The 20,498-nt window shown below is 39.3% G+C and overlaps 2 protein-coding genes across 2 annotated transcripts; both read right to left on the reverse strand.

Moving 5' to 3' along the window:
• Positions 1-514: 514 nt before the first annotated feature.
• Positions 515-9,662, reverse strand: LOC124153471 (putative glycine-rich cell wall structural protein 1). The gene is made up of 2 exons (XM_046526640.1): positions 9,443-9,662; positions 515-2,062 (listed from the first exon to the last, which is right to left on the reverse strand). Exons 1-2 carry the CDS (start codon positions 9,537-9,539, stop codon positions 1,569-1,571), a joined length of 591 nt encoding a protein of 196 aa, XP_046382596.1. The 5' UTR covers positions 9,540-9,662; the 3' UTR covers positions 515-1,568.
• A 4,398-nt stretch (positions 9,663-14,060) lies between these two features.
• LOC124153472 (keratin, type I cytoskeletal 10-like) lies at positions 14,061-19,932 on the reverse strand. The gene is made up of 3 exons (XM_046526641.1): positions 19,746-19,932; positions 16,365-16,725; positions 14,061-14,499 (listed from the first exon to the last, which is right to left on the reverse strand). Exons 1-3 carry the CDS (start codon positions 19,846-19,848, stop codon positions 14,490-14,492), a joined length of 474 nt encoding a protein of 157 aa, XP_046382597.1. The 5' UTR covers positions 19,849-19,932; the 3' UTR covers positions 14,061-14,489.
• Between the last annotated feature and the right edge of the window lie 566 nt (positions 19,933-20,498).

The raw sequence follows: 20,498 nt of genomic DNA on the forward strand, positions 1-20,498 counted from the left end.
AGCCGATAATGACAACGTAAACGGAAACCTATTTTTAAAATTAGCATGCATTTATACTGAATCGCTATTTATGACCTTATGACAGAGTTGTTTTATTTCCTGTATTGCAAATGAAATTTTTGAGCTCTTCGTATTAAAAGAAGTTATTTTTGTTTTTAGCGATTAATGGAATGTTAGCTGATTTTTATTACCATTTTGATCTTTAATTTTTCGATAGTTCACTTGTAGAATAGCAGTTGTTACCAAACGGCTATAGAAGTCTTCTGATGTGGGCTCCACGATATCGGTCGATTTTCCTCCTCGTGAAGTTAGTTCTCCGGTCTTTTTTCTGCCTCTTGAACGTTAGCTACTTTTATAATTAATTTTTTTCATCCAATGGCTGGGTACCATCATTTTGACATTGAAATACATGGCGTTGTCCTGTATTCGGTGTGCATTTTTAAAGAACTGCAATTTATTATATGCCAATTGACGTAATGCCGCAACCGGAATGGAATGATGAAAAAGGTATCCGTTGGCTTTGTGAAAAGGCTTTATTTTAATTATAAAAATCACATGTGTTATTAACAATACGATCCATGAGTGACAGTGCATTGAAAAGGTTTCAGTGACGGTAATATTTTATCGCAGTTGGTGGGAATGTCCTAATTTTTAATTTATTGAAAAAATTCTCAAAGATCTCGAAGATCAGGTACTCAATTTGTGATACAGCCTCGGCATCCATATCAGTCTTTCGTTGAATTCGGGGTTAGCATAATTTTATCATTTGAGAATAAGCATTCTTACTGAATTTTGTCTCGCTCAGCTTTTAGAAATTACGTTTCAGGAAGAGAAACTTCTCCCTTACACGTTCATTTTCATCGACCATGGTTTCCACAAATTAAAGGACCGAGATTAAAAATGCAATAATTGTACTCCTCTCAAATCGGAAAAAAATCTTCACCGGTTTCGATCTGCGCAATCCGCTTTCAAGGGATTTTTAACATTTAAAAATATAATGAGTACACTCGCCAACCATTGATAAATTATTTCATTTATTTCATTACCTAAATGGTGGCATAATTTGGTGATGGTGAAAAACACTTCATAATAAATCAAATTTAATGTATTTTCTTGTTTATTTTGAATTCACAGGCCATGATGAAGTGAGTATTTTAAGGAAGTATTCATGTTGTCTTAAAATGACTTTATATGATATAAACTGGTGATAAGTGTCAATCAATGGCGTGAAAGGTTTAAAGCGTAATTGTCTACTGTATTTTGGTATAATATTTTCATCACCATTCCCTAAGATATTTGGACTGTTAATTTCATATTTTGGCGAATCCATGGTTGGTGAAAATGAATTGTTTAAGGAGAACTTTGAAGCTTCTTTGTGACGTGAATTTTTTCGTGATACATTGCTCATCTTATTTTCCGCTTATATTTCGATACCATAGGTATCCCTATCACACGTTGTCCAATCGTAGACTGTAGGCTTTGTCATTTGGCGTATCCGTAAAAATGAAATGTTTAGGGAGCCAGTTGTAGTTAACGGTGTGTACTAAGTCTCCTCAGTCCCTCTCCATTCAGCCCTGGAAGCCGGGTCTCATGGGCCTCTGGGGTGGATTGATGGCGATCGACTGCCCTTGCGAGTTGGACGTGCCTCCCATCGAGTCCACGCTCACGCCGTTCGTGAGGGAGATGCTGGCCGATCCACCCCCGGGCAGCTGGTAGTTCTGGCTGACGCTCATGCCCACTGTGCCGGAGAAGCCGCCCGGCCGGAAGTTGAGGCTCTGGGTACCCGTGTTGGCGGAGGAGGCACCGAACGAGCCCAGGGGACTTTGGTTCTGGAAGGCCTGGGCTCCGGCGATGCCCGATGACGACTGCAGGTTGCCCACGGGGCCCGGCTTGTTGATCAGCCCGCCCCCGCCCGGCCTGTTGCCGAACCCAGGTTGATTTCCGAACCCGGGCTGGTTCCCGAAACCGCCTCCTCCGCCGCCCCCACCGCCGGGCCTGTGTCCCGGTCGGTTTTGTCCTCGCTGCCTGCCGAACTGCCGTTTAATGCGGACTAGCTCCGGTCCTGCAAAGATATGTCAGACATTTAGTCATCGGATACGGGCTGCAGCGATCAAACTTACACGGTTATTTTCATATTTGCGATCCGCTTTCAAGACAATTTAAAGTATTATTTTCATTTAAAAATATAATGAGTACACTCGGTATCCATCCCCCGTGTTAGGGGTTCAAACAACTCTCTCAAGATGTACGGGAGATGCGATGTTAAGAGGACTCATCACTCTTGATCGATCCGTATTTTTCCGCGTTGTATTATTTGTTTACAAAAGACTTGCTAAAAATTTTGTGTCCTCTCTGTCAATCGAACTGCTGCTTCATAAGGACTAAAATGTACTCCCCCCCTCGTAAATGTACTCTCTCACCAAGTGAACCCTTCCCACCCCCCTGACACTTTTTTCTGGCGAGTGCTCTGAATTAAATTAGCGATATTTAGATAATTTAATTTAAACTGGGCGTGATAAATTAAGAGAACACATTGTCCCCATTCGAGCGGTTGTTTTTGCCTTGATTTCCTGATTTATATATTTGTTTTAAACTTACGCTCTCATCTAAAAGTTTTCCTTGAGTTTACAGACGACACAAATCAAGTATCATCTGTATTACAAATATCGATGGCTAAGTTTTAACAACACGTGTCTCAAAAATAGCAACTTTTCGGGAGAGCAAAACACAGATTCATTTTTTTTACTTGTACACTGAAATTAAGTACCGAAAGTTCATAAAACTGAAAAAGAAACATTCTTTTGCAAACAAAGAGTTGTTTTCTGCTTGTATTTTATTTTTAAAATTTTATTACACTTTGTTTAAAATATCTGTCTCAAACCGGCCAAATTTGAGATGCGAGTTGTTAGAACTTAGCCATTTTCCCAAGCCAAGCCGGCCAAGAGAGAGAATTTCTAATTATCTCCGGAAAATTTTTATGAACAGATCAGTAACCACTCACATGTCATCTCGCAAAAAGAGCTATTTACGTTATTCTTCTCCACGTACAACTACCTATCAGAAATCATTTCTAGTTACGGTATCTAAATATTGGATTTCTCTCCCTGAGGATCTAAAACAGAAGGACTCTAACCATGCATTTAAATACAAATTATGCATGGTCTTACTCAATAGAGAGCGAAAATTAACTCCTACATAAAATACAGCCAACATATTCCGTGTGTTGTTAAATTTCAATCCTTGTTTACGTGTCATTTTTTTATCGTTTGTGCATCAAACTACTTTATTGTTATTACATGATATTTTCGTGAACTTTGAGGTTTTTGATTAGCCAATTATTGTAAATTGTGTTTTGCTCCAAAGGTATACCCAGAGCATGAATAAATATATGTTCTATTCTATTCTAAAGTTCCCATATATATTTCAACTTTATAGTGAGGGATATCATTTTCAATGTCTATGCCTTATTTAGTTAACATTTTTCATCACACGATCTTAAGGTTTTACATAATAGGGTAGTTTCCTTCATCAAAGAAAACGAAAGGCATTGATTGTGATTCGTTACCCACCATTAGTGTATTCATAATATACAAATTATTTCGTTTTAGAAATACCGGGTTAGACGATGGCAATGGTCCATTTTTATCCTCATTTGAAAAGGGCCAGATTGGCGCCCATGCGATGCCACTCCACGTGACGTCACAGGGACCTAGTTTCTATACGAGAAGATAGGAGTTATACATCGTCTGAGGTTACCAATGCATGCATGAGGCGCAGAGCTCAGGGAAACATGTCTTAATAATCACTTATTAAAACTGGCTAAGGTTGGAAAGTTTTCTTCATTTGATAAGGTATTAATAATCCTTATTTAAGCCAAGCGCTACCAGCCAGCAGGGTACTCAGCTACCCGCTAGCAGCCTGCGTCGTATCAGCGCTCAACTCGCCTCAAGGTCACCTCACAGGGCGGCAGCGAGAACCAGAAATAAGTCACACGGAGAGATTTCCCGGCATTCATACTTACGCGTCGCGTTTTCGCGCGCTTGAAAATTTTCACTTTTCATTTAATTGTGAAAAATAGGTATCGTCTTATAAAAATCTAAAAGCGTGAAATACGTACTCCAGGAGTAATAATCTTTCGATTTAGGCAATAAAAAAATAATAGGAAACCACCCTATTATATCCATTCTTATTGAGACCGCACTGCCTCCAGTTCTAATGGATCCGGGAGTTGGCTTGATGCAAGAATTCCATATTAACCAGCATTTCGTAAGAGGCATTTTTTTGCTTTCAAATCTTAGCCATTATAACGGCGATTGGTGTTACAAATCTTAATTTAGTTTGAATATTCTAGTTTAACAGAAAAAGTGATTTCATATTCTGATTTAGGCCGCTAAAAAACAAATTGGGGTGAAATAACCTTAATTAGATAAATACCATGTAGTTTTCTAAAGTAGTTTTATTCATTACGGCTTGGTTACACGATGCATTAACACGTTCAAGTTAATGTACGTTTCTGTGAATGATTTTGGTGGGCCGGAACGGAACATGTACGAATGAATGAACCAAATTAGAACAGGTTCTATTTTCTGTGCATGCATTCGCACAAGTTGGATGGGTACACGGTGCATTTTACGTTCATTCTCGCGTTCATACATTTAGATAGTAACCCGTACGTGTTAATGTATCGTGTAACAAGGCTTTTACTCGAGATGAGGAACAATTATGTCAGGAGTGGGACACACAAGTAATGTTTGAAAGCGATCAAGCTCGTCACGTTGTGTTGAATCGAAGAAAAAAAATGGATTAAAGAAGCGTAGGTGCTTGTTATGTGGGGAATTACGTCTTTCTTTGGCAATTTTGAGACCCAAAACGTGAAACCCGTGACCTCTCTCTGATGGAATATGACGCAAGCGTTGCTAGACCTCACAGACCTTGAGGTTGGACCGCAGAAACCTGTTCTTCCGCTCTTCCTCCGTCGGTACTCCCTTCGTATAAAGCCCCTCCCCCCAATCAAACGAAATTCTCTCCAAGAAAGATTAGCTATCTTTTTATTCACGTTATCTTCCAGGTGTAATCTTTCTCGAATCTCTCATTGTCTCACCATCCGCCTTCTTTTTTCTTTTCCGTTCTCACTACGATGGTCAGTCGATCGTAAGTATTTTAATTCCTCCTCACCCCCTCCCCAAATTTCCCCCTTCCGTTTCCTTCCCTCGGCTTTCTGGCCACATCCTCCCCATCTCTTGGACTCAATCCCAGTCACATTGCTGACGTTGCGAACCGCGTGGAGATCCGAGAGTGATTATCCTCGGCGCTCGCACTCTTAGGTTTTGCCCTCCTTGGAATTTCCAGTCTCGAGTGCAGTGTGTGTGCGTTGATGCTGAGTGGGCCCAGTGTTTACCCTTTGCTTATCTTTGCTTATTTGGTCGCCCGCTTTCCCCAGACTTGACCTTAGCTTAGCTGCTCATGGGATCTTAGTCATTTAGCATAGATGGTGGTAACGATATGATTGCTATTCTTAAACGCTCCTGCACAAAGTGAACATTTAATCTCCAATTTTTTTTAACAATGATAGCTATTTTCCAGTATAAATGGGATCAATTTTGTGCATATCTTACGAAACGTTAGTGTAACATGATTTAGCTTATTGAAATTTTTACTTTATACAGTGTTATTCATCTCTATGTGTTCCAAATAGAAAATTGCATCTATTGCATACTTGGTATAAATACGGTGATATTTTGGATAGGTTTAACTTATATATATGATTGTCAGTGGCGCAGCGAGGGGGGGGGGGGGCTTTAGGGGATAAGCCCCCCCCCCCCAGAGCTCCGAGAAATTTTAAGTTTAATCCATTTTACTTAATTGGATTGATATTGCTAATACAAAAGTGTAAGGATTAATACAATATCCCTCAGAAAGCCCTATAACTCACCATTTTGAACCATTTATCTTAAAGTTCCATTCCGCAATTAATTAATCTCGCACCTACCGCTTATCCTGGAGGGTATTTCAAGCCCCCACACACCCCGGTATTAGTTGCACCTAAACCCCCCCTCCCCAGCCTTAATTCCTAGCTGCGCCCCTAATGATTGTATTGATCAAATATTGCGCTCATTTTATTGTGAATGCATACTTAGGTCTTGGGCACGCTACCCTTTTTAATGGCGAAGACGGTTAGATAATATCAGTCTTAAAAAACTACTACCCAAGGAAGGGAATTGTTATGGCAGACCTTCAAAACTTCATTAGCATTTGTAAAAGAGAGTGGAAGAATAATTAATTGTGATGCTAAGTGTTGTCCTGGGCTTAACACGTTAATGTTTGGTCATCCAAAATTTGGAAAATGATGTTTTATTGACATTCAAGGCCGTGGAAAGTGTGTCGTGTTGGATATTTGAGTTGGATTCATTTGCAGCCGAAAGAAAATTTTCACTGATGTTACGCTTCTTTGAAAGCCGTTGTTTATATGTAAGTCACGTTGAAAAAAATAGTGATAAAAAATGAGATTATTTAAGCTTCCATGAATGTAAAATCCTCTCAGGTATTCGAAAGCGATGTATAAAGTGGTGTTTTCCTACTTAATACTGGTGCTAAAGATCCTTTGGGTTTTCCAACCCGGTGAAGGAGTTAACGCACCTTTCGAAGACCATCTATAGAGTAGGTACCTCCTATCGTACATGTTACGCGCCATCGCAACTTTTCGCGCACTCATTCTAGACGGCACTTTTATCATCTCTGTTTTTATTTGCTTTATAAATGTGCCATTTTAGTTCTTCCTTTTGGTAATTCCATTTGTATAAGCATTTTATTGAGCCCGGCGCGTTTAAATGTCATCTTTTAGTGCTTCAAGGCGCACAAGATTGACATCTTTAAAGATTGAAGTTATGGCATTTACGCAAATGTTTTGACGCTTGACCATTTGCCTCACCTGCCTTATGGTTTTTTTATTGTATGATCTCTGATCTCACCGTTGTCAGATCGAGACCCAACCTCTGAAATGAAATTGTTATAACTGTGGTGAAAAATTACATTATTCATGATTGCGGGCCTCATGGCCCTTTGAAATATAATTACCTTAATTTCCATTGGATGTTTCTAACGAATCGCTATTTTATCAATTACAGAGCCGCCATCAATACATACAATACTGAATGTGCCAGAATAACTAACAGTTAGTGTTGAAATGTCATCATTTCGGGGCAGAATACGTCCCAGTTACGTTGCCAGTCTGCATTGAGTGCCATGAATAGTGATAGTGTAGATGAACATGCACTATTCCGCTTCCATGAATCAAGAATAAACTATTCGGACATGAATTTCATTTCTGAATAATTTGCGTACGGAGAGGGCAAAAGATATAACCTGGTATGTGAGGGACATCAGCATTATCTCCGGTTTTCTTATTAAGAAAGTGTTTGGATGACACTAGTTTTGGTGTAGCTAATTGTAACGGAGTTTCAGTTCAGTTAATGTGTTCAACGGTGGTACTTGGCCTTTTTCAAGGAGTTCAAGGTCAATTTTTTATTGTGCAATCGCTGATCGGAGGCTTGATGTTTTCATATTCCGCTTTTTTATTCAAATCACGCTCCAGTGTGCATTAATGATGCCCATCTTTGGACATCCCAATAGCCTCCGGGCGCTCAAGCTGTTAAACGAGTTTTCTGGTAATTGCTTGGGTATGGGGTTCAAGATAATTTGCATGATGATGTATTCTGAAAAATAGCATATAAAAGTCCCTAAAATCTATTACATTAAATTCTTAGTTCTCGAAGTTCGAAATTAGATGTGAATTAGACAAGCGCATAAAATCGTAAATATGGTGTTACATGATATAGTGTTAATTTAACTGTAGAAGATGGGAAATGGAAATAAAAAATAATAAATAAATATAAAATAATCAATTTAGTGTCGTTTCAGAGAATGCTATTGACTCCATCACTGGCTTCTGCTGTTCAGCAGTTATTATTATGACCTTGACAATGAATTTAGCAGAGTTGATATCGCGAATCGAGTGAAGTTGAATAGAAGTTGACTTGGAATTTCATCAGCGGAAGTGGAAGAAAGTTGTAAACATTTTCATTACCTCACTGACTATGTCTATTTTTCAATTTCCTTTGTAGGAATCAATACTACCTCAAGATACCGTGCCCAATTTGATATGAAACTATTATTTATTAAAACAAAACGTAATTGCACTTTTCCATTATTATTTCAATGCATACGGCGCGTTTCGGCCCACAGAGCCATCATCTGGTACAAGACCTTCTACTATACGTATGATGGCCGAAACGTGTCGAGCGCATGAAAATAATTGTGGTAGTGTGCAATTATGCTTTAATTTTTTATATCGAGCTTCCCCTACATCACGTCTTGATCGGTAGAATTTTATAACTATTATTTCTTGTTTCTTAATTTTTTGTGAAATGGTGATGAGACAAGGAGAAGATGATGTAAGGGATTTCTTCGTGATGTCGGTCATTATAACCACTCCTCAGTTCTCGTGCGTGTATTTGAACAGACGAAGGTATTTGTTTAGCGGGAAGAAAACACTCTTAAAGAAAGCCCCTTCTCATTCTTCTCAACCGCTCTCATCTGCCGGCTTCGGCGTAATTGTTGTTTTCCGCATAGGGGACCCGGTCCATTGGCAAGAAATTTCTAGCGTGAACGAATGGCGATGGCCGACCGGCGTTTTTCGTTGCGATATTTTTTTGTTAAATTTTTAAGTTTATAAATGCTTCGTGTTTCATCTCACTAGTATAAACAGCATCACTACCACCTGTTTTGTTTTTAATCGGCCCGTTTCGGATCCAATGGAGGGGAGTTTCCACTCCCTTATTCGAGGGGAAAATGTTTGCCGAGGCCAATGATTTTACACTTAATAAAATGTGGAGATGACGCACCGAATTTACTCGCAGGAAGACAGCCTCTAATAGTAAATAAAAAAATAAAATTCAAAAATTCTATTTCATTCCCCATTGGACCTTAAAATCTTCATTTAGCGCAGCAGTGCCCAACCAGTGGTTTGTAGACTTGGAAAGGTGCTGAGGTAAAATAAAATTTCCATTGAATTGGGGATCTGAAATCGATGTGGGTTAACGAAATACGGCATTTATGATTTTATATCGGCTGGTTTCTAAAATTAATACTGCATGACATTAAACAAAAATACCGTTGACTTAACGGGAGGGAGATTTACGCAACTGTTTGTTCGGCAGGGTTCAGTGGAAGTTTGGAGTGGGGGTACATAATTAATAATGAGATCTCTTGACATCTGCAGGTACGATTCGACGGGTTCTTAGCCACTTATTTGGAGCGTTGCAATGGATTTTTTATAGCCTAATATCCGAGGATGTTTACTCCAAATTTATGCCACGATCCGCCTCTGCAATTCCCTCTGATTCGCTCGCCTCCTCCACCTCTACGCTCGGCTGATGTTCCTCACCTTGAACGGGCGCCGACAGCGCCATTTCGACCACAACGGCCAGGAGCAGCAGCAAGGTCACCGTGGTGGCTCCCCCGAAGAGGCGAGATCCCGCCATGGCGAATATACTTGGCGACCGGCGTCGGCGGATATTCTTTTCGACGTCAAAAAAGCTCCTCTCGCGGTGGTTGAGGTCGCTGTCTCTCCGTGGAGGATGTGGCTGGACTGGTGCTCGGCGAACGGGAGCGAGCCCGCTTTTATATGGCGAGGGGGCGGGAGAGGAGGTGTCCGCGAGGCCCTTGTCGTATTGGGGGTGGTAGGGATTCGATCATTTCGCGGAAGTCGGTCGGAGGTGATGGCACGACTGATGCCGGAGTTGGAAGGTATACTTGGGTCTAAATTAATGCTGGTAGGAGCGTACGCACAATCGTTCATAACTATTTAATGCGAAGGTGAAGTATTAGAACTGACGAGTTAAATCATTAGACTAAATGTTTTGGAGGGAGTCAGTAATAAGAATGAATAATATTTTTTAAAGAAACCTATTTAATTAAATTGAGAACTACGTAATTCTTTATTTTCATTCATTTCGTCAGAATGTTTTACTTGTTTTGTTATAGTTCGATGATAATCTTCTATTCATTCTATTTCGTGAAAATTCCACAGAGAAAAAATCATTCGCCTTGACCCAGTGAAAGCGAATGATTTTTTGACAACTTGTGCATTGCGGCTGACTCCGTGAAGTTATCACCGTGGCTGGTCCCGGTATACTTAAAATCATTCTATTAATTACAAAGTTCTACTTGCCGATGAGTTCAGTTTGTTATCCATTACTTTAGATCCTTCATTGTTGTGTTTGGACCCTGTGGTTTCCTGAATTTTTGCAAACATCTCAGCCTCTAGGTAGTTGGTGATAATATTTTTCCCTTTTTTCAATTTTATTTCCAAAATTCGAATGATAGAGTCATTTGACTATTTTACAACATTTTTGAATGCTGTATTTTTAAGTGAGAAGTGTACAATTTGTACATCTTTTATACATTTAGTAATCGTGAATTTACGATTACTTGTCGCAGGTTACTGTGTAACTCTTATTTCCATTCATGTATTTCAATTCCTCCTACTTTTTTCCAGCTTTATTTCTACACTTGAAATGGTTTCGCATCTAATCGTCTCTCTACCTTAGTCGTTCAACTTTTTTGCGGTTGCGCTCTCGATTTTCTCGCCGTGAAGTATATTTTTCTTTTCAGAGTTGAAAGGTCGGCTATTATTCGCTATTCTTCATTTCCCACCACGCCATGTCATAGGTGAAAGGCAAAATTTTTGTTTCATATTGTCACAAAAAGTCTAGCAAAAACTGTGCACAACATAGATATCGGACCTACATACATGGATTTGAACTGGAAGTTCGTGGAATCAGTCTTAGGACTGCGATATGAAAGACAAGTGGAAGCCACAACATTAGCCTCGCTCGATGATGCAGCCATGCATTCACAAATATGACGTGATGGCATTCCTCCTCTGTAAAATATTCCGGAGGTATAATAGAACTCTCAACCGGGTCGTAGGGTGAGGAATCGTCTCCGAGGTGACTGCTAGTTGTGGGGAGTTCATCGGCAGTCACAGTATGTATCCGAAATTAAATATTTGTTGAACTAGTGAAAATACCAGGTGTGCCTAAGACCATACGGATTATTTGCGAACTTCTATGGCTATATTCTAATAAACATTAAAGATATTAGGGCGAGTATTTTGGTTGTTTAAAATTTTTCAAAAAACATACTTGCGAATCACTAAAAATTTATATTCAAACGTAAGACGTATGTACAACATATACATACAGTAACATCACTGCGCTCTCCCGCGATTTTTTATAGCGCTATAGGTAATACCCTTGCATTTGTACCTACTAATATGAAAGTATATCGAGCGATATGAAAGACAAGTGCTCAGACTACGCTCAGAAGACAAATGCTACGCTCAGAATCCGTTTCACCCCATGCAGAATTTATGCGCGGTGCGACTAGAGAGGTTTACACTTCAAAATTGAAAGTTGATAAAAAAACTTAAACTCTGTTATCCTCTTCACTCCAATTGTCGCATATTTTTTCGAGTGCTCGTCTTATTCCGAGGCATCTCGCCAATATCAAAGATACCCAGCAGGGCGCTCGTTTCAGTAAACAACTTCTGGTATTCCGCTTTAGCAACATAAGATAATTGCGTTCCACCTTAATGTCTGGTTTTTTCCTTGAAGGAAATCTTTACACCGGTGATTATTCTCCGTGCATCCAGTTTATGGGAAAATGGATGTACTCGACCAACATTTTCCATGGATGTAGTCTTGAATAAATTCGTGAAACGTGGGACAGTTGCCGAAGTCGGCCCCAAACCTTAAAAATGTAAAAAGTTTAACCTAATTGAATGGTCTCAGCTGAAATTAAGTTTTCATTTCTAATTTAGATTTGTTCTAGAAAAGAAATAGATCTTATTTAGGATAAACCTGAGCGATGAGGTGAAGAGCCATCAAATCGGACGTTGCTCATATGGTTCCTCTGAGATCAATGTACGAAGATTACACAGGTCAACAAAAAAATGTTTTTTGAAAACCTTTTTATTTTAATAGCTGATCTTTATAGATTTTGATGTGCCAAATCCAAACCTGGCCTTAGTTTTTTTGTATCACCCATAGTTTCCAATCAATATGTATTTAATATTTAGTCTAATACCCCTGTACGGTATACAGGGAAATCAATGAAACACTGTGTTACATCATAAAATTGTTTGTATTTACTGTTCACTACATCATGATAAAATTGTTTGTATTTACTACAGCGTGATAATACAGGGTTCACTTGTCAACTGGAATTGGTCTACATTTTCTTTCCCTTTCTTCCTTGAAGCTTCTTGTGTAGCTTTTTCTGCGATGAATCGCTCTGCTGAACTTCTCGGTGAAGTACCAACAGTAATCCCCATTATCTTTGTTCATTAGACCTACTTTTTCAATTTTATTATAACTATAAAAAAGCTGTTTAATTCTAAAAATTTGCTTGATTTCATAAATTTAACTGTAAAATGTGAATAAATGGTGAGTGATACAACTTTAAAACCATCATATTTGGATTCAGCAACTTTAAAAACATAAGAATAAGGTATTTTCAGTAAAAAAGTTTTTTCATTGTTGGCCTGTGTTATTATCGTATCAAAGCTTTCTTGCATTCTTTCAGTCATCAGTTTTGACATAAGCAGTGTACGTTTACATTTCCTGTCAAAAACGGTTTGATAATTTTATGTATCGCCTTTCATTGGCGTCATCGTTTGTATTAGCCGTAATCCCAACTACATACTCATTTCCATTTGTTTTTTGTTTTGCGTTTTGATCTCTGCCAATGCGGGAATTTTCCAGTTGCTTTCTCACCAGATTTTTCTGAAACTTATTCTCGGGTATAATTTTTTTCATTCGTTTCAACTTCATAATTTCTTGTTTGAACTTTTTTTAGTCTTCGAAAGATGGTTTTATTATTTTAATAATGAATCGTTCCTTCTTTTATTCTAATGTATTCGTGCTTCTCTTATACTGAGAAAGAGGAGTTAGAATTTAATTTATGCAGCTGGTAATTTGGCGATAATTATAGGGAGACAATGCTTGCAGGAAATGTGAGGAAATGGCGTTTGGCAAGGGAAGAAAGGTAGGTCAGTAAGTATGAAATTGAAGAAAAATCATAAATAAAAATATGGTATGGAGATTATTGGGTCACGATATTCAACTGGATAACGGTCCGCCAACATTTGCCATTAGGTCAAAAGGCCGATTAAAAACTACTGGTTTGTCCGGGACCGGTGCGGTTCGTATAGCCTAATGATGAGGATAGATACGGGTTCCTATGTACTGCCGTTCATGGTGTTTTATTGACAGCTAAGGTTACAATATAGGTTTTTTAATCGCTGTTACAAGTTTTCGATGTTTTTTTACGTCCTTTGGTGGTGAAAATATCTCGTAATTTCACATAGGGACCACTAAGATTCGTATTTAAAATGACAGGAAAATTTAAAAAAATAATGTAAATGAATAATGAGGCTCGTTCTTTCCACCCGGATAAAACATTGGTGTCATTGCTATGTACAAATAGCTTATCTGGCCAGCATCTGTGTATAGGTTCGCCTTGGATTCATGCGTCTGGCAGCATCATTTTTCGCGACGGGACGACAAAGTTGCTACCTACTAGGGATGACTTCTACCTGGATAAGGTTCCGAAGGGAGAGCGAATCAAATGCTCCTCGGGAGTTACTAATCTCCGCTTTTATTGTTCTTAATATTCAGTTCTTGCACTATATGCGACATATATGACAAAAACGCTGATCTCCGATGAGAAAAATTTCGAATGAGTGCATATTTGAAGAAACGAGTAAAAATTCCCCCCTATTCTGCAGTATTAATCGCCGCCCGTCGCGACACATTCCGCGGATATGGTTGCATTAATTTGAATGAATAAGATTATTTATTATGTTTCATTGGACCTAAATTCGATATCTCTTCAGTGAAATTCTGATAAAATTTAGTATTTTAATTAATTAGTAATAGGGCTCTCAGTTTTCCTGAAAATATAAGTAAGAGACCATTCAAGGTAGCGAAAGAAATACATTAGTGTAAAATATTTAATTTGTACAAAATTTGGCAATACATTTAGACCAATACTTCTCCATCTCAGGGTACTTTCAGTTATTTTTTATATAAAATATAAATATTCACTATTGTCTCCATTACTGATCTGTATCCTCGGTCTTGAGTCGATTATTCTGGCTCTCTGGAGTTCATAGTGCGTTTGTCAGAATTCAGGCCACTAATAGCACTCACGTAGTAGCACTCATCACTTGTGTCTTATAATCCTTATCACGAGGCTGATTGCTCCACAACGAATGTGATTTCATAAGAATTTGCAATTTGGCAAAAAATGCTAGGATCAGTCTATTTTGAGGATGATCATGTTTTTCTCCCTTGAAAATACATCTTGAGCGAGGGCATGGTCTTCTGAAGAAATCGACTGGAATTGTCAGCTGGTGATCAGGTAGTTTAGAAAAATCTGGAAAAAGATAACGTACATAAGATCAGTATATAAGCATATTATATGTTTAGGGTGCATAATTAGAGGATAAGCTTAGCTTGACTTTGAAAAATATTGTTTGTCCTCTCCCGGAAGCTAAATTGAATAATTTGATGTAACTGTTTCTTTCTTTGAGAAGACGGATCGAGAAATGAAATGTTCAATTTAGAACAGTCGAAACTTTCAGTTGAAACATTAATGCTTTTTTTATACTAGAAATGAGCATAGTTTAAGTGATTTATCCCGATTTAACTTTCAAGAAACATTTATTCACCTTTACCATTATAATGAGTGATTGACATGCTATTAATTTGAAGTATTCTTCTGTAGCACTACTTCTCGAAAGAGATTTTACATTGTTCACTGGAAATGATGCTCATCGAGGTGACGTAGTTTTGACCTGTTCTTTTTTTACCAAAACCCTTTCTTTTATTTTTATTCGTTACTTGATCTTGTAAAAGGAGGAAAACCTATATCTTTGGTTTAATCGGTTCGCAATTTTACGTCATGACTTCGATTATTCTCCCCACAAATCATATTTTATCTCAATGACCGAGAATACCGGTAGTTAAGGCTATTCGAGTTCTCCACCGGGTAATCTCCTTCGTGGCTGCCGACGTTTCGGGGTACGAGTCGTACTCCATCTTCAGGGCTGAGTGGCGCAGCGAGGGATGGTTTTGGGGGAAACCCCCCCACCCCCCGAGCTTAGAGAAATTTTTAAGTTTAATCTATTTTACTTAATTTTATTAATAAAGCTTATAGAATAGTGTAAGGATTAATAAAATATCTCTCAGAATGCCGTAAAACTCACCATTTTGAACCAATTATCTTTATTTTTTTATGGCGGAGTGCCCCCGCACCTTACGGTATGCCACACCACCAGGCCCCCCAGTATTAGTTGTGCCTGAAATCCCCCCTAGCGTGAATAACTAAAAAAACTATACGTGAGTACCTAAATCGTGATATAAAAAAAAGTAATATCACGACAGTCTGAAATACACTGTTAAAATGTTTAAGTTTTATTATTTGGCTAATTTATTGAAATTAGTAGTTTATTTGATTAGTAAATACATTACAGCAAGTTTCTAAAATCAACGCACTCAGGTATTGCTTTGCATCGTTTATTTTTACCAGGTGTGGTGCGCTATTCAATCTGATTCAACCCCCCTCCCCCCCAAAGCCAAGTTACGCCACTGATGGATGCATCAAAATTCCACATAGACAGGGCTCATGCTGGTCATAGAAATCGGGGAAGTGAGGGAAAGAAAAATCGGGTCTGGAAGTCAGGGAAATATCGGGAAAATAATTTACTGGTGAGGGAATACGCGTGGAACATGGTGGCGTTCGAGCTACGTGGTGGGCTTTTTGTTTTCGATTGCGTTCAGAAAGGGAGAGAGAAGGCGCAAAAGACAAAAAGGTGGCCCACATTTTGGCAAACCTGAAGGCCAAAAGGGCTAAGTGAGAGGGCTGCGAAAATTAGCAAAATACATGGCCGTATTGTGGCTAGATTGGCTAGTTAAGGAAAAGCTTCGTTTTTTGTGATGATTTGTGCGATTGACAGCGTCAGATTTTTCTGGAAAGACAGCTTAGATTTTAAATTGTTTTGTGATTTTGAATTTCGACTGGGATACGTTATACTCCTTGACTAAATAAATTGGTTTCTCTATATTCTTTGTTGCATTGGACAGCTTTGCCATTGATACGAAGTCAGGGAAATTTTAGAAATTCGGACTGGAAATCAGGGAAAGTCATTGAAAGTGACAATGGAAAGTTGATATGAATGCTGATAGAGGGAAGCCCTTGTAAATGCGGCAGATTCTATGATTTGCAAGTTTCCCACTCACCCTCTCCTTCCGTAATGGCCGTAACCGGGTCGCCTGCGGTGTCCTCCGTATCCGCCGTGGTATCCTCCGTGTCCGCCGTGGTATCCTCCGCGGTGTCCACCATAGCCTCCACCGTAGCCTCCGTGTCCGAATCCGGGCCCTCCGAACCCAGGCCCTCCGAACCCAGGCCCTCCGAACCCAGGCCCTCCGAATCCGCCGCCGACGGCCTGTGAGCTCGCCTGGCTGGAGGAGAAGGATCCTTGGAAGGGGCCGAAGCCGAAGGAGGCGCTCTGAGCGGAGGCTGACGACCCCGCTCCTCCGAACTGCGGATCACGCTTCGGACGGATCACAGCCACCGGCGTCTCGACCTCCGCGATGTGCGCTGAAAATTCAAGTGTGAATATGTTAGCGAAGCGTTTTATTTTGAGCTGGGACAGTTCATTGGTCTCGTTTTCGCTTGCGCGCAATGGGAAACACTATAAGAGCTGGTTAAATAATGTCTGGTTGGCGTTAACCATAACTTGACCCAACTGTAACCTCATCTTAAGAATAATTGATGCAGTATAGGTAATTAGTTCGTAATAATACCTAATTGCAAAGGTAGTGGCATTAAATGGAAGATTTTTTCATTTTCAGTTTAACAATACATCGTAAACGTTTAATTGTGAGCTATGAAGCCTACCTTAAGATATAACAGGAGGCTTATTGTGATGCATAACTCCCGCTTATTATTAGTATAGTTGCTCGATATATTTTCTGAACTAAGAAAATTATAACCTCTTCGAAAAATAAGGGGCAGAAATTCGAGGTAACTCGTGCTGAATTCATTTTATTGAAGTGAATGATTGATGTGTCCCCAATGAACTCCGTCGTACAAAAGATTTGTTTTTAAAACTAAACCAAAGAATCTCAATTTGGAAAAATTTAAACTCTTTCAAGCTTCATGTCCAGTATCGCGAGAGTTTAATTTAACTCCATCGATCCACAAATAGGCGCCTTGAGTCGGAAAAATATGCAAGGTGAAGGTGGAGTAGTTCATTGGTACGCCTAGGGCAACGTCCAATCTAATCTCACAGCAACGCCTGAGTGGGAATCGTATTATTTTCCTTTAAAACCTCTTTGGGCCTAACTCACGTGTAGGAAGTGTACAACTTCATTTTATTTGTTGCCATTCCAAATGTCACTCGCAAGAGTTCAACGAATACCTTAGCCTCAAACATTTTTTATATTTTTTACTATCAGTCGGAGGCTTCCTATTCTTACGGAGCAAATTTATTGATGTTTTTGAGAATGCATTCTTTGTAAAAACAGTGATCGTCGATGCATGTTTATTGTGGCAATTACTTCAGAGAAAAAGAAGTGGGTGCTAAGTGGCTGTGTTCAATGGAGTGGAATGGTGGTGACCTTCTGCGCGATGCGTCTTGAAGTGTTTTCCATTTTTCTCATGAGTGACGCATTTTGCGTACGCCACCACTTCGGCTGCGGGTACTCTCTCGTCCAACTCGTAGTGAATCGCAGGAAACGGAACGAATACCTACTCGCCTGGATATTTATACACCCTGGCATGTTATGCAACCATTGTGCTCTGTTGGGGGAAAGTGAAACTCGACGGCACCAGAGACAGTGCGATTTCGAGGTCGTGGGAAATAAATGCCGCGTGTGTGACCTGTCATAGGGGAAGGTCTCAAATGGAAACCCTCTTTGCGTCCCCTTATTAATATTTTTTTGAATGCTGCATAGAATTTATTCTGCGGATATGTGTTCATGGTGTAAAATCCCAATGAGTCATTTAAATTATCATTTTCTCGTGATGAGTATAAAAACTTATCAAAGGAAACTTTCTATAGTGCTCAAGGTGACGGAAATGTTTTCATATTTTTCTTGGAAGGTAACAGTAATCAAGGACGCGTAATTTCAACCAAGTCGTGACCCATTCGTGGTTGATGGGGTCTTTAGAGCTATTTCATATTACATGTATTCAAGTGATGATCTCTTGAATGCGGCTATCGGCATTGTAGCGATCACTCAAATCCTCACGCGTGACGTTTACTGTATTAAGTATTTATATTAACGGCCTTTTAAAATGTAACATTCGTCAGCAAAAGGATTTCGCATGTCTGATTCGAAAAGCATGTCTGATTTTAGTCAGCTTTTGTTTTTTTCCAACTTGCAATGTTCTTGATGCCATCAAAAATATCACTCCAAGCACAAACATGTTGGCATTGATCAACGAAAAGTATCATGTTAATTAATTGAAAAGAATGATTTTGAAGCGAAAAATACTTTTCAATTCGCTTGTAAAAGTTGTATAACATTATATTGGTGAGTTGCCAATAAATTTTATATCGATTGTAGCTTTTTTCTATGATGATGAGCTACGACGTAGAAGTAGTGTTCTAGCAATCCTTTTGATTTACACCGTACTGGAAGCAGCATTGAATATTTGCAATTATCGTAGTGTTGCGATCAGTTCCTAATTCGTAAGGGATACGATTTTTCCGTAGTTTGTAATTTTTCAAGCTTCTGGTTTTTATGTTGTATTGAAAAGGTTCGCAATTTTTTTTATTATGGTACTGTCTGTAGTTAAATATAGAATTGCTTATTTCGGTTGAATGAATTTTGGGGTTATGACTATAAGTTGGCTCCTTAAGGTTCCAGAAAATAGTTACAAAATTTATTATGGTATATTTTTGCTCTTTTCCCTCGTTCGTACATGTATCTTAGTTTAATATCTTTCAGTCAAAGTTTTGCTCGTCTATTCCAATATTAAGTGTTTGAATGATTGCCGCGTATTAAATTAATCTATAAGTTCAAAGGGAATCTGAATAAATTATTCTTTTGGCATAAACAACTGGATGAGTTGAGGAGGATGCCGCAAGGGCATGGATGGAGCTTGATGTGAGGGGATGCTGGAAACAGTAACAGAGGGAAGAATGCTGACCTAGTGGAGTAGGAAGGAAGGAAACAGGGTTCATGGATAGGTGAGTTGTACGTTCACGCTATAAGGAAACTCCATGCGGGAAGCTTTACATACTCGGGTTATTTGTGAAATGCTCCTTAATTTAAACCTACCTTAATCGAAAGAATACGTATGATGATTAAATATTTTCTTGCTCGAATCATTAAAATTTCATTACTCATGTTTGCAAGATTAGATTAAAATTCTCTGTGACGTTTAACTGTCGACCGTTTTTCTTACTACAGCGGGCATCAGGAAGTACAAGTACTGGTATGATTATTTCTATGATTACAATCAATGCATATAATTATGATAATGGTAATTCTTCAGTCAATCAGTGTTCCGCGGCCTTATTCATGCGGACACCTTATATTTCATCGGCTCGTTTTTCCAAAGGCGCTTAATTTAAGGGCCGTGAAAGGGTTCTCGCTTAAGATACTCACCTTGTTGTGGGACGACTTCGACTGGTGCCAGGATCAGGGGCACTGTTTCGGCCGAGGTAGCGGCGACGACGGCCAAGAAGAGGAGCGGCACGAAGTATCCCATTGCCGATGGAAGCGACGCGGAAGAAGGGAGGAAGATACTCAGGGAAAGATCGGGACAGACTGACCCGTGAGAGTGTGACTTGGGTGAGGCGGCGCGGCTCTTTATACACGTGCGGGAGACGGACTGGGGCGGAGGGAGGGAGGGGGGATGGTGTGGTGGGGGTCGGGGGAAATGGGAAGCATGGGGTGTGAGAGTGAGAAAAGGGGTGGAACAGAGTTGCCAAACTATTACCTGGAATTTTGTTAGACGCAAGACGTTCTTTTTTTCAACCCGCACGAAGTATCCGAGGTTACGCCGGATGATTAACTGCTGGCCTAGTCAGAAAACGATTCCGGATTTTAAAAACATATTTTAAAACATTTTTCTATGATGACCTCTGCAGTTTCGAATAAGTTTGTTCACAAAATTTATGAGTGGCAATAAACACTAGGGTAATTAATCGTGTAATTTTTCTCCTCCCGGAACACTTTTATTATTATTTACATGTATTCTTCTGGAGCAGGATCATGCATTTTTTTCAAGTATAACAAAACATTTTCCCACTTTAGTACTAATAACTGTCACTTTTTAATGATTATTTTCTTGTTTTATGTGCTACGCTTTCCATAAATTCCAATGTAAAAATCCATTTTGGCGTTGAGAAGGGGGAG

This window comes from Ischnura elegans, chromosome 2 (assembly GCF_921293095.1).
Source record: "Ischnura elegans chromosome 2, ioIscEleg1.1, whole genome shotgun sequence".
Classification (NCBI taxonomy): domain Eukaryota; kingdom Metazoa; phylum Arthropoda; class Insecta; order Odonata; family Coenagrionidae; genus Ischnura; species Ischnura elegans.

Excerpts from the sequence above, each read along its gene's own strand:
- LOC124153472 (XM_046526641.1), bottom strand. The coding sequence starts at position 19,848 with ATGGGATACTTCGTGCCGCTCCTCTTCTTGGCCGTCGTCGCCGCTACC. Across the intron at positions 16,726-19,745 it reads CGAAGTCGTCCCACAACAAG|CGCACATCGCGGAGGTCGAG; the intron begins GTGAGTATCTTA and ends TTGAATTTTCAG.
- LOC124153471 (XM_046526640.1), bottom strand. The coding sequence starts at position 9,539 with ATGGCGGGATCTCGCCTCTTCGGGGGAGCCACCACGGTGACCTTGCTG. Across the intron at positions 2,063-9,442 it reads GCTGTCGGCGCCCGTTCAAG|GACCGGAGCTAGTCCGCATT; the intron begins GTGAGGAACATC and ends ATATCTTTGCAG.